This window comes from Sturnira hondurensis, unplaced genomic scaffold, assembly GCF_014824575.4.
Source record: "Sturnira hondurensis isolate 20B ecotype Veracruz unplaced genomic scaffold, ASM1482457v3 Scaffold0007797, whole genome shotgun sequence".
NCBI classification, from domain to species: Eukaryota; Metazoa; Chordata; class Mammalia; order Chiroptera; family Phyllostomidae; genus Sturnira; species Sturnira hondurensis.
This window is the reverse complement of record NW_028080428.1, coordinates 1,698,167-1,711,512: the sequence shown is the minus strand read 5'-3', so window position 1 is coordinate 1,711,512 and position 13,346 is coordinate 1,698,167. Positions and strand designations below refer to the sequence as shown.

At 57.8% G+C, this 13,346-nt stretch overlaps 2 protein-coding genes across 2 annotated transcripts; one reads left to right on the top strand and one right to left on the bottom strand.

Annotated features, from left to right (window-relative positions):
* The first annotated feature begins 621 nt into the window (after positions 1-621).
* NAALADL1 (N-acetylated alpha-linked acidic dipeptidase like 1) lies at positions 622-10,634 on the top strand. The gene is made up of 18 exons (XM_037053150.1): positions 622-821; positions 908-1,080; positions 1,165-1,286; positions 1,633-1,755; positions 2,075-2,358; positions 2,448-2,549; positions 3,534-3,619; positions 3,741-3,860; positions 6,944-7,029; positions 7,109-7,172; positions 7,255-7,322; positions 7,480-7,571; positions 7,649-7,739; positions 8,932-9,013; positions 9,096-9,269; positions 9,345-9,432; positions 9,541-9,633; positions 9,952-10,634. Exons 1-18 carry the CDS (start codon positions 622-624, stop codon positions 10,136-10,138), a joined length of 2,235 nt encoding a protein of 744 aa, XP_036909045.1. The 3' UTR covers positions 10,139-10,634.
* Positions 10,619-13,341, bottom strand: SAC3D1 (SAC3 domain containing 1). Its single transcript, XM_037053151.1, has 3 exons — positions 12,941-13,341; positions 12,205-12,782; positions 10,619-11,208 (listed from the first exon to the last, which is right to left on the bottom strand). Exons 1-3 carry the CDS (start codon positions 13,087-13,089, stop codon positions 10,703-10,705), a joined length of 1,233 nt encoding a protein of 410 aa, XP_036909046.1. The 5' UTR covers positions 13,090-13,341; the 3' UTR covers positions 10,619-10,702.
* Between the last annotated feature and the right edge of the window lie 5 nt (positions 13,342-13,346).

Below are 13,346 nucleotides of genomic sequence, written 5' to 3'. Positions count from 1 at the left end.
GACAAAGCAGGAGTGACAAAAATGCACCAAGCTTCCACTCTGTACCAGACACTATGCTAGATATTTGTACGGATGTGGTCTTGTTTAATGAAAAGAGAACCACAGTTTCGTGAAATAGGTTCTGTTACCCCCCTTTTACAGCTAAGAAAGCAGGCTTACAGAAGCTAAGTGAATTGCCCAAGGTCATAGAGCTTATGTCTAGGAAGGATGGGATTTGAACTCAAAACCTGCTCAGCCAGCCAGTGCTGCACGTGCTGGAGGCCAAATGACACCGAGGAGACAGGCAGGGTGGTGGGCAGCAAGCACAGCCCTGCGCTGGACACCGGGGCTCTGAGTTCCAGTCCTGGCTTGGCCTCTGTTTTATTGGGACACCTGGGATGAGACCTGGTCCCTCTCTGGGCTTTGGGGCCCCTGTGCGGACTCGATGACCCTAACAGGCCTTTTCTGGTGAGCAATACAGACTTTGAGGGGGTGTGGACGGCTCCTGGCCCTCCCTGCAGGATGCTCTCACCTTCCCTGACAGTAGGGGGGCCAAAGGGCAGGGCCATCTTGGGGTAATGGTTAACTAAACCTGACACCCCATCTATAAGAAGCCACCCTGGCTGGCCAAGACTCCACAGGATGCCGTGGGTCAAGGTGCTTGGGGGGCTGGTGGGCGCAGCGGCCCTCTTGGGGCTGGGGATCATCCTGGGCCACTTTGCCATCCCTAAAGGGGCCAACCCTCCAGCCTCCAACGACCCAGTCTCCCAGGACCTGAACCCAGAGGTCCTTGAGACTGTAATGGGACAGGTCGATGCCAGCAGGATCCGGGAGAATCTCAGGTGAGAGGCCTGCCTACCTGCCCCTTCTGCTTGCCAGAGGCCCCTCCCTGACCCTGCACCTGCCCTTTCCTCTGCACACCCTGCAGAGAACTCTCCAGGAAGCCACACCTGGCCTCCAGCCCCAGGGATGAGGAACTGGTGCAGCTGCTGCTGCAGCGCTGGCGGGACCCAGAGTCCGGCCTGGACTCAGCTGAGGCCTCCACGTACGAAGTGCTGCTGTCCTTCCCCAGCCAGGGGCAGCCCAACCACGTGACCATTGGTGAGGTCCTGCCTGCTCTGACTCAGAGGTGCCTGTAGGGTGCGGGAGCTGTGGGACCCAGTCCTGACACTGCCCCTCCCACAGTGGGTCCCACCGGGGATGTCCTCTTCTCCTGTCGCCAGAGCGAGGCAAACCTGACTGGGGAGCAAGGGGAGCCCGACGTGGTACCACCGTATGCTGCCTACGCTCCTCCGGGAACCCCGCAGGTGGGCCTAGAACATGCCCACCCCACTGCTGTGGCCCAGGGCTGCCCCCTCACTCCAGCTGCTCCCATCCTGACCCCACCCCCAGAATTTACTCACCTCCACAGGCCATTGCTACTTCTTTTGCCCATCACTTAGTCTCTCAACAAATGCTAATAGCCCCTGCTCAAGGCCAGGCCAGATACAGGGCACCTGGACACAGAGGAAACCAGGTGTGACTGTCCTTACAAGCTCCTGGTGAGGTGGGGAAACAATCCGAACCCTTCCTCCCGCTGCCCAGCCTTCCCTCTCATTTCCCCCTCCGTTTTTCCTGGGCCTGGCTCAAAGGATCACCTTCTCTTGGCACTAGGGCTTCCTTGTCTACGCCAACCGGGGCGCAGAAGAAGACTTTAAGGAGCTGGAGAATCAGGGAATCCAACTCAATGGCACCATCGCCCTGACCCGCTATGGGGGTGTAGGACGAGGGGCCAAGGTGAGCAGCAGCCCTCAGGGAGGGGGCGGGGCTGGGTGGGGACATGGGCTCAGGTGGGGACAGGGGCCCAGCAGCGGACAGGGGAAAGTGAGAGGAAGGGGAAGGAGCAGTGCTGAGTGGTGGGCCCCCTGATAAGCACTGGCTGCCTATGCCCAGCAGTCTCTTGCTCTCTGGAGCGGCACTGCAACAAATGACCTGGGCAAGCATCATCCCGCCAGTGGGAAGACAGAGCTGTCCTGGCTTCCTGGGTGAGCGAAGCAGGGCGTGCATCCTCCTTACCCCTCTGCCTAAGACTAGGAGCCTCCTCCTCCTCCTCTAGGCTGTCAATGCCGCCAAGCACGGGGTAGCTGGTGTGCTGGTGTACACGGACCCCGCAGACATCAATGATGGCCGGAGCTTGCCCAACGAGACCTTCCCGCACTCCTGGCACCTGCCTCCCTCGGGGGTGGAACGAGGTTCCTACTATGAGTATTTTGGGGACCCTCTGACTCCCTACCTTCCAGCCAACCCATCCTCCTTTCGCCTGGACCCTGCCACTGCCTCTGGATTTCCCCCAATTCCTATTCAGCCCATCGGCTTCGAGGATGCAAAAGTCCTTCTCTGGTGAGTTTGTGCCCTGGCGTCTCCTGCCCATCCTCCAGTGGCCTCCAAACTTCAGCCTGCACACCCATATTTGCTATCCCTCCTCCCAGTAACCTGCAAGGACCCTCGGCCCCAGCTGCCTGGCAGGGAGCCCTGGGCTGTGACTACAAGTTGGGGCCGGGCTTCCAGCCTGATGGTGTCTACACAGACAGGTGAGATAGGCCCTCCTCCCTCAACTCTCCTCTCCCCTTCCCTTAGTAGGCTGACCCGCTGACCCACCCGGGTTTCCCTTCTGCCCACTTCTTCTGGCCTTTCCCTTTCTTTCTTTTATATTTTATTTTATTTATCTTAGAGGGGAAGGGAAGGAGAGAGGGAGAGAAATATCAATGTATGGTAATATCAATGTATGGTTGCCTTTGGTGTGTTCCCCACCGGGAACTGGCCCCGCAGCCCAGGCATGTGCCCTGACTGGGAATCGAACCGCGATCTGGTTCGCAGGCCCGCGCTCAATCCACTGAGCTACCCCAGCCAGGGCTTCGGCCTTTCCCTTTCATCTCTCTCCCAAACCTTCCCCTGGCTCCAAAATATCGTTCTTGTCTATGGGGAAACCGTTGAAACAGCTGCGTGGCCCCCAAGTTCCCATGGGGTCCCCCCATCTTATCTCAGGCCCCTGCTCTCCAGCCACCCCTCTCTTGAACACACCAAGCTTGTTTCCCAGTCCGGGCCTCGGCACTTGCTGTTCCCTTTGCGGGGAACACTCTTCCCGACGCTCATGGCTTGCACCTGCCACCTGGTAGCTTCTCACACATCAACTTGTTAGTGTCGTCCCAGGCCCCTTCACCTCCTGCAGTTGTCCACTCTCTAGGGTCTGTCTGGCTCAGGAGAGGGAGGTCCCCCGAAGGCTGAGTGAACCTCTGTCATCGCCCGAGCCTAGTGTGGGTGGCGCTGGCAAGCACTGGGCACCTGATAAATACTCACCACCGAGGGAGTGAGCGAGCGAGCCAAGGAAAGGAGACGAACCAGAAGAGCCGGGCTCTAGCCTTGCTGCCTCTCCTGGCACGTCTGGACACGTGATCTCGTCCTGTTGCATTCTGCCCTGGGCCTCAGTTTCTCCTGCACTGGGGCAGTGCGTGGGGCGGTAAGGGTTGGGGGCAGCGAGCAGGACCAACACTCAGCCGTCCCCTTCACTCCCCTAGCCAGGTGAACGTGAGTATTCACAACCGCCTGGAGCTGCGGAACTCCTCCAACGTCCTAGGGATCATCCGCGGGGCTGTGGAACCTGGTGAGCGCCCCCTCCCGGCTCCCTGCGCCCCCAGGACCTCCCTGCTCTTGGCGCCCTGGCCACGCCCCCTCCGCCGGGCCCGGCCGACTCCGCCCTCTTCTGACTCCACTCCTTTCGCCAGACCGCTACGTGCTGTACGGAAACCACCGGGACAGCTGGGTGCACGGGGCCGTGGACCCCAGCAGTGGTACTGCTGTCCTCCTGGAGCTCTCCCGCGTCCTGGGAACCCTGCTGAAGAAGGGTGAGGCCGCCCCCCTCCCCTGGTCCAGGGACTCTCCGTCCAGGTGGTCACCTCCAAGCCCACTCCTTCCTAGCTCTGGGCATCCCGTCCCCCCTCCTCCCTGGCATTCTCCCGTGCCCACTTGCGCCAAGCCTGAGGGCCATGGGGGCAGACACGCACGGACACCGACTCTGACCACGAGTAGCGCAGTGCGGACCATTGACTGATTCACACAGTAGCTTCTGAGAGCCTGCCCGCGCCTCTCGACGGAACTATGCGCAGGTGCCGCTGTGAGCAAGGCAGTGCCCGGGCTCTGCCCGCCGGGAGCTTGCGTGCAGCTCAGGCAGGGATGACAGTCCTGAACTCACGGATGTGTTTCAGTGCCCACTCTATGTCAGGCCAGTCCTAAGCACCCGGGATCCCACAGTGAACACCCAGGGTTCCTGCATGTAATGACAACTGTGATGCGAGCGACAAAGAAACCTATCTGAGGGCTTTCCAGGCGCAAGTTAGGCGGCAGTTCGGAGATGCACAGTATGTGGCGAGGAGAGGCTGGGCCAGGCCGAGAGCCAGCAGGGCCGGTTCGGAGTTCCATCCAAGGGGGCGCCAGGGAGCTGGTGAGGGATTTCAATCAAGAGAGCGACAGGATGGAGTCCAAATTTTATACGGCTTCCTCTGCTACAGTGCGGGGGTCCGGGCGCAGGCGCTGTGTGGAGGGGTGGATCAGAGGCCTTGCCATCCTTAGGGACGGAGAGATGGGAGCTTGGACCAGGCAGGGGCGGTGGGAAGGAGACACAGAGTGAAGACCTGGGGTCTGCTGGTGGCAGAGGTGAGGGCGAGGGCGGGTGGGGGCTGCGGGTGGGGGTTTCTGGTCTGAGCAGCCAGTGTGTGTGGTGGGGCCGTTTATGAGAAAATACACAGGGTCGGAGCCGGTCGCTGAGCCGGGGAAAAGAACGGAATTTGGTTCCTCACATAATGATTTTTTGTTTCTTTTTTATTGTGGTAAAATATACATACTGTGAAACTTTTAACTGTTCACCCTTCCAGTGTTTTGATTTTGAAGGACGTAGGACCATACATGGATGTAACCACGTCCCAAGCACAGGCAGGCTCCGAGACCCCTGATTCTCGATGTTGGGGTGTGTGTGCAACATTATAGTTTCACATCTCGTATGTACTACAAGGTGGTCACCCCGAAAGTCTAGTTCCTATCGGTCACCATACGGCTGCCCCCCCTTCACCCTACTCATCGCCACCCAACCCTGCCCTTTGGTAACCACCGACCTGCTCTTTATATCTTTGAGTTTGTTTTTGTTTTACTTCACTCGTTACCTTCTAGCCATTTTTAAGTGTACAGTGCAGTGGCATTAACTATCTTTGCAATGTTGTGCTGCCGTCCGCACCATCCGTCTCTAGAACGTTGTCCATCTTCCGTGATGCACGGCATTCTAAAGTTAAAACAATCTAATTTGAGTTGGTACCAACTTAACTTCAATCACATGCAAACACTCCGCTTCTATAAAGCTCTGTTCTCCCCCTTTATGTGACCGATGGCACACATTACATCTTTACAGATCGTGTGCCCATTCTCGTGCTGATTTTGAGGTGCCCAGGAGACACTAGGGGAGAGGGCAGGGGGACAGCTGAAGGTGCTGGTCTCCAGGTTGGAAAGAAGCTGGAGAGTTGTTGGCATAGATGGCGTGTGAAACCACAGGTGTGGTCTATTGATGGGGGGACAGCGCCAAGAACCTGTGCAGAGAGGCTGGGCCTTTGATCCGACCCCCTTTGCTGGTGCAGGAATGTCTGTCTTTGTTATTATGGTTGTTAAGTTGTTTTATTTTGAAATAATTTCAGACTTGCCAAAGAGTTGCAAAAATAGTACAAAGAAGGCTTGTGTGCCCTTCAATCAGACATTCCTAATATTAATGTATCGCCTTGTTTGCTCTCTCTTATATTTTTTTCTGGAGTGTTTGAAAGTTGCAGAAGCGCCGGACCTTCACCCATAAACATGTCACTGTGCATCCCCTGAAATAACCCCAGGGCCATATCAGAATCAGGAAATTCACGATTTTGTCATTGCAAAAATGACAAAATGACCTTTAGAGCCAAAGAGCCTCCTGGTTCAAGAGCCGCCAGGACCGCCCGGTGCACGCGCCGTGGCTGCGTGTGTTCTGTACGGCGGCTCTTCAGCTGTTCTTCATCTTTCCTGATTTTGGTTCATGCTGTTGAATGTCCTTCAATCTGGGTTTGGTGGATTAGATTCAGAGTGTTCATTTTTGGCAGGGAAGAGTACGGGAATTTGTCATTGCAATCCTGTAATAACTTTATACTTACTTTTTTCACTTACAACAAAAAAAGATGAGGAATGATAAAAAGGGGACTGAGCCGCAGCCAGAGGTGGGAGCCCAACCAGAAGCACGTGTAACAATGGAGGGTGACGGGGCATCTGGGGGAAGTCACCGGGCAAACAAGGACCACCAAGGCTTTTGGGAGGTGGCTGGGGACCGTGGCAAGAGCAGCGTGGGCAGAGAGACTGGAGATGGAAGCCAGGCTGCGGGAGGCTGTAAGGCAGTGTAGGGCATTGATTAAGCCCCTGGACTCTGCAGCCAGACCCTGGATTCCAACCCTGGCCCTGCTGCCTACCCAACGTGTCCTTTAACTTGTCTATCACTCAGTTTTCTCAACTGTGAAATGGAGACAATAGTAGTCTCTTTCCCAAGGCGTTGCGAGGGTTAGTTCAGCGTGGATAAAGCCCTAGGAGAACGTTACTCTATTGTCACCAGGTGAAGAAGGTTATGGGCCAGTGTTTCATAGGGTGCTTGGAGAAGGGACTGCAGGTGGAGGGTCAGGAGGCCTTCTCAAAAGCATACCCAGAGAGAAGAGGGAGGCAGGGCATTCTGGCTAAGGGAGCGCCCGGCCGAGGGAGATTAGCGTTGCAGGCAATGTGGACACGGTGGAGAGGTGTCACCGCGGAGGGAGGCTCTGCTGGAGAGGTGTCAGGACTACTTCTTGGCTGCCCCGCCCCCCACCCCCTTGCCCAGCCTTTTTAAAGTCACCCCAGAGGCGGGAGACCCTGCCCTCCAGCCCTTTATCCTCGACCCCAGGCACCTGGCGCCCCCGCAGATCGGTCGTGTTTGCGAGCTGGGGAGCAGAGGAGTTTGGGCTCATTGGCTCCACAGAATTCACGGAGGTGAGTGAGCCTCCAGGGTGGGCGATCCAGGGGATCCCTGGGCGGGCCGTGCCAGGCTGACATCACCCCTGCCTCGCAGGAGTTCTTCAGCAAGCTGCAGGAGCGCACCGTGGCCTACATCAATGTGGACATCTCGGTGTTTGGTATGGGGGCCACCAGGCTGACCAAGGGGGACAGAAATAAAGGGGCTGGGGCCCTGATAGTCTTTCTCTGACTCTCCCACAGCCAACGCCACGCTGAGGGCTCAGGGAACGCCCCCGATCCAAAGCGTCATCTTCTCTGCAGCCAAACAGGTGGAAGGGGCAGGGCCGGGCCTGAGGCTGGGGGCAGGACTTGTAGGACCCGCCCCACTGTGCCTAGGCTGGAGACTAGGGTGGGCGGAGCAGAGGTTCCCTTAATTGTTGGGTTTGGAGAGGGGCCAGCCCCGAGCCTGGACTCCCCTCTGGTCAGACTCCTGCACCAGGCCCCGGCGGCCTCAGCATCTACGACAACTGGATCCGGTATTTCAACCGTAGCAGTCCCGTGTATGGCCTGGTCCCCAGGTGAGCCCAGGGCCAGAACCGGGGCTCCTGGTGGGCGGGCTGGCCCAGCAGCCTCTAGCCCATCTTCCTCCCCGCAGCTTAGGCTCTCTGGGGGCTGGCAGCGACTATGCACCCTTCATTCACTTCCTGGGCATCTCCTCCATGGACATCGCCTACACCTATGACCGGGTGAGCGGCCCCCCCCCCCCCCCCCCCCCACCTCCCCNTCCGGGGGCGCGGCCCCCCCCCCCCCCGTCTCCCAGACCCATAGTTTGCTCCACCAGTCAGCCCCCTCCTCCTTCAGGCTGCTCTAGTGCAACCTGAATCTGGCTCCATCACTGTCGCTGTGCTACCTCAGCCAAGTTTCATAACTTCTCTGAGAATCTGCAATCTGCTTATGCTCATCTAATTTATCCAGTTTAATATGCTATTGATTATGCCCTGGCCAGGTAGATCGTTGGTTAGATCGTTGGTAGATAGTTGGCTTCGCCCAGGTAGGCCAAGGTTTCGGATTCAATCCCTGGTACATACCTTCTGGTACATACCAGAAGCAACCAATGGCTGCATATAAATGGAACAACAAATCAAAGTTTCTCCCTCTTTCTCTAAAGTCAATAACATTTTTAAAAAGATTTTTATTTATTTTTAGATAGAGAGGAAGGGAGAAAGAGGGAGAGAAACAGCAGTATGTGGTTGCCTCTCATGCACCCCTCATGGGCACCTGGCCCACAACCCAGGCATGTGCCCTGACTGGGAATCGAACCAGCGACACTTTGGTTTGCAGACTGGCACTCAATCCACTGAGCCACACCAGCCAGGGCTCAATAAATAAAATTTAAATAGATACTGTTGATTGTAAGATGCACCATTATGACATGCACAAACCCACGACCAGCTAGTTGTAGGGTAACACTGACTATAAGAAGCATTATGATTCCAGAGATCCTAAAATGTGAAAAGTGGCTTATCTCAGAATAGATTAAATAACAGTATAAAATAGGGACGAGTCACACTGTGAGTGAAATGAGGTAAGGGATGTAGAGTGCCCAGCTGGTTCTCCAAAATCAGTTCCTCCCTTTCATGGCCACACTGCTCCTGGGTAGCGAGGCCGGATTTAAACCCTAACTCCAAAGCCCCAGGCTCTTTATGTGTAACGGGAAACTGGCACCTACCCCGGCTTTGCCATTTTTTAGCTGCGTGACACCAGGCAAGTTACTTAACCTCTGAGCATCAGTTTCTTCCTCTGCAAAGTGAGGACTCTAAAACCTACCTCATAGATTGGGCAGTGACTTGATAATGTCCCCACGTTGTCACTCACTATAAGTACACCTCCTCCCTCTTCCCATCTCAAGCCTGTCACCTCTGGGCTTTGTTTCCCCAGAGCAAGACCTCTGCCCGCATCTACCCCACCTACCACACAGCCTTCGACACCTTTGGTTACGTGGACACGTTTGTGGACCCTGGTGAGGCGAGGTGCAAGGGCATCCTGAGGCTGGAGGAGGGCAGGCTGAAGACTGAGCCCTGGCCTTGTCACCCTCCCTGCAGGCTTCGGCAGCCATCAGGCCGTGGCCCAGACGGTGGGGAACGTGCTTCTTCGGCTCAGTGACAGCCTTTTCCTGCCTCTGAATGTCAGTGACTACAGTGAGACCCTCAGAAGCTTCCTGCAGGCTGCCCAGCAGGACCTTGGGGCACTGTTGGAGCAGCACAACATCAGCCTGGGTACGGAGGCCCCCTGACCTTGAGGCCCCAGGAAACCTGCACTCCTAGGGCTAAGACACTGGCTGTGCCCCACAGGGCCTCTGGTAACTGCAGTGGAGAAGTTCGAGGAGGCAGCAGTGGCGTTGGGTCAACACGTATCAGCGCTGCAGAAGGGCACGGTCAAGTGAGCAAGGGCTGCAAGCAGGGGTCTGGGAGGGCGGCATCTGGGGCAGGATGCAGGCTGGCAGCTGGGCTGCTGGCTCCAGTGACCAACAGGCCCTGTCACCTCCAGTCCCCTGCAGGTCCGGATGCTCAATGACCAGCTGATGCTCTTGGAACGGACCTTCCTGAACCCTAGAGCCTTCCCAGAGAAACGCTACTACAGGTGAGCCTGTCCAGAAGCTCCTGGGAGATGTGGTAGGGAGAGGCTGGGCTCTGGGCCGCCTCCTCCTCCGTAAGGAGGGAGAACATCAGCCTTTCAATGGCATTTAGGAGAATCGGGCTCAGAGGAGGGGATGCACGTCAGTCAAGGTCACCTGGGACTAGAACCTATACCTGCTGCCACCACTGCTGTGACTGCCCCAGCTTTTAGAGGCAGTGGGAGGTGCTTTTATGCCTAGTCTTATACAGCTGAGCCTGTTCCAGGCTGAAGCTCCCATGTGACCCCCAAATGACCCTAATTTTTCTTTATTTCCCCCGTTAGCCATGTGCTGTGGGCACCACGCACCGGCCCTGTAGCCACATTCCCAGGGCTAGCCAATGCCTGTTCCACGGCCATGAACACAGGCCCAGGATCTGAAGCCTGGGCTGAGGTGCAAAGGCAGCTCAGCATTGTGGTGGCGGCCCTGGAGGGTGCGGCAGCCACCCTGAGGCCTGTGGCTGACCTCTGACCCTGGCCCTCCTTCCTCAGCTCCCCACCACCCTTCATCCTATCCCTCTCCCACTCCAGTTTTTCTTTGGGTGTGTCCCTCTTTCCCAGTGCCAAGAGAGGGCACAACCACAGGATGCCCTCAAGCTTCTGAGGCAACAGCTCAGGGTCCTACCAGTTGTGGTCACCTGAGAGGAGTGACAAGCCCTGGATGGAAGTCTCCCTCAGTCTGGCTCTTGACTGGCAGAGGGTGGAGAACAGGAGGTGGGGACGGTGGGAACGGGAAAACCCCCAGTGGCTCTTGGTGGTGGGAGGGTGAGGAAAGGACGCGGAATGCCAACCTTAGATGCCAGATCAGAGTCCACCAGGGCCACCCCTCAGGGACCAGCAGGGAAGTGAGGCCCAGGGTCAATAGGGCCTTGCCCACCCTGAGCTCCTCTACCTCACACCCCTAGCATTTCTCAACCCCTCCCTGCCCTTCCCCAAATAAATCAAGCCTAGCTATCACCCCTACAAAACAAGTCCCTTTTATTGTGTAGGATGAAGGGAAAAGAAACACAAGCGTGCACACCCAATTCAGGGCTCCTCATGCCCGAGACTTGGATTTGTCCCCACCCTCATCTTCCTCCTCCTCTGCCATGACTACCTCCTCCAGGGTCCGTCCTCCCAGCTTGTTGCCCACCAGCACTCTGCAGGCCCCAGCGGGTGGCAGCCCTCCCTCTGCATAGCGGCCCCGCAGGAACACAACCCTCTCCTGTCCATCCAAGGGCAGTCCGTGAGCCTGGCACAGGTCCTGGGCCTCCTTGGGCCCGTCCAGTGCCAGCAAGTGGACCACAAACCCCAGGGGTACGGTCTGGCCCTTAGGGGTGCTCAGGGCAGAAGCGAGGCGGGCCAGGGCTCTGCGGCGGGCAAGGCCCACATGGCATTGCACCGCACAGCTCTGCAGGTACGGCAGGGCCCGCAGCAGGCGGAACAGGCGGGCAGCATTGCCTTCTCGGAAGGCCGCGTCCACAGCCAGGGCCGTGCGCAGGGCTGGGCAGGAACGCAGGGCAGCGGGCAGCTGCAGAACCTCGTTAAGGGCCTCCACCGAGCCTGCAAGGGCGGGGAAATGGTGAGCTCAGGCGGGATTAGGCCTTCTAAGATCAGACTCACTTTCCATGCCATCCTCTTGTGCGCCCCCGCCCCCCACCCGACCACCCACAAATCTGCGCACCCACCAGCTCCAGTCCTCCACCAAGCCCTTCTCCCCACCTCAGTCCTGCATGCCAACCTGCTCTGGCCATGCTCCTCCCCTGGGCCAAGCCCACCTTCACTGTCTTTCCCCCTTAGCCCTTCTTGCGCCTTATCTGAATGAGTTCCAGAGGTTGCCCCTCATTCTAAAGCGAGGCAGTGTTTATGGCTGAGGGAAACAGGCCCGATAGTTTAACGACTTGCCTGAAAGTTCCCTACAGTTCATATGCAGTAGAAACCAATGAGGTGAAATCCAGGTTTTCTGACTGAAGCGCAGCCCTTCCTCCTAACCCTTCCAGGTTAGGGCGCAGGCTCAGCCACCCTTCCCCTGTCCGCCTGGTAAGGCCATTTCTTCCAGGAGATACTGACCCTGCTTCCCTTCCAGAAGAATCACAGATACGGGAAACTTTGGCCACTTTTGTAAACTGATGCTTCCGACCCATTAGTGGTTGTGAAGTCAACAGAGTTTTATTCCATTTAAACAGAACTTATTAGAATGCACCACACACCCACAAAGGACTTTAAGCCTTGGAACTTATGTCTCAGATGTATTCGTAGGCATAGTGTTCTTGGATGCTTTACAACGCTGACTGTAGGTTTAAAAACTTTGAAAATTACTATCTAGGCCAACTTTCCTGTTCCAACCCCATCCCCTCCACGTTTTTTAGGAGAAAACTGGCACACATGAGAAGGCACCGGCCTCAAGCGGTGCTTTGCCTTGACACCAATTTAAGAGGCAGGGGCGGGGAGAGGGCTGAAAAGGTGAGCCTTTAAAGCTCCTTTCTTTCCCGGCATCCACTGTCCACATGCGGGGTACCCCGTCCCGTGTTCTGTCCCGCCGCTGGGACCCCTACTCACCCAGGTTATAGAGCAGAAAGAGGCCCTGGAAGGCGGCTTGGCGGGGGTGCGTCCCGGGGCCCCGTGCGTAGCAGCGCCGCAGTGAACCGAAGCCCTCCTGTACCTGGGCCTGCAGCAGCACCGGGTCCACCGGCCCGTACGCTGCATTGGGCCCGAGTTGCGCCACCACGGCCAGCAGCGCGGCCAGCGCTGCCTCCAGTACCACCGCCGCCTCGGCGTCACCGGCACTCTGCAGGGCCAGGTCCAGTCGTACGGCGCGCAACCGGTCGGCTACGAAGCTGGCCACCTCCGCAGGGGATGCATCTGCGCGTTCGGCCACCTCGGCCAAATAGCGGACTGTGGCCAGCAGCACGGACGGGGGACGGAGCTGGTTCGGCTGGGGTCGGGCCTTGCCGGCGGCCGGCCGGCTGTACTCCTTCACAGCACGCTGTGGGTCAGCGCGGGGCCGGTCCCCGCGGCACCCCGGCGCCACCTCGAAGCGATGCAGGCGGCCCTCCTTTTCGCGTTGCGAGCGCTCGGCTGCGGGGCACATGTCTGGGCATGTGCCCACAGGCAGCTCGCAGCCGGGCATGGGTGGGCTGGGGGAAGAGGATGGGAGCTCAGCATCCCGAGGACGGCGGCGGCCCCTCGTCCCATTTTGCGGGGTACGGGATAACACGCCAAGACGGGCAGAAGCTCAGAGACGGGGCGGGGTATAAGGACCCCGCCACCCGTCCGGTAACCGCCCTCTTCTCACCGAGTCCTCGGGCCTCCCACAGAGCCTCCGCAAGCAGGTCTCCCGAGATGCACTGCGTTGTAGTTCTGGGCCGTTACTGGTCCCGCGCGCTCAGTCCCGGCAACCGTCCCCAGAATGCGCTGCGCCACTGAATACAACGTCACTCCCATAATACCCCAGTTTGTAGTTCTTCCTGCGGCTGGTGGCTTGGCCGGGGCGGGGCGGGCAGGAGCGGAGCCACGCCTTCCCAGCGCACTTCAGAGTCAGTGTTTTGTTTTGGGCTTTGGGTTCCTCCGCGTCATCCCCGTGGACTAATAAACTGGTCCAGTCGGCCTTGCTATCATTCTCCACTGTCTCCCTGGAGACTGTTCTCCCTGTTTTCTAGATGGGAGGTCCGCAAAGTTTCCGAAAAAGGCCAGACAGTAAA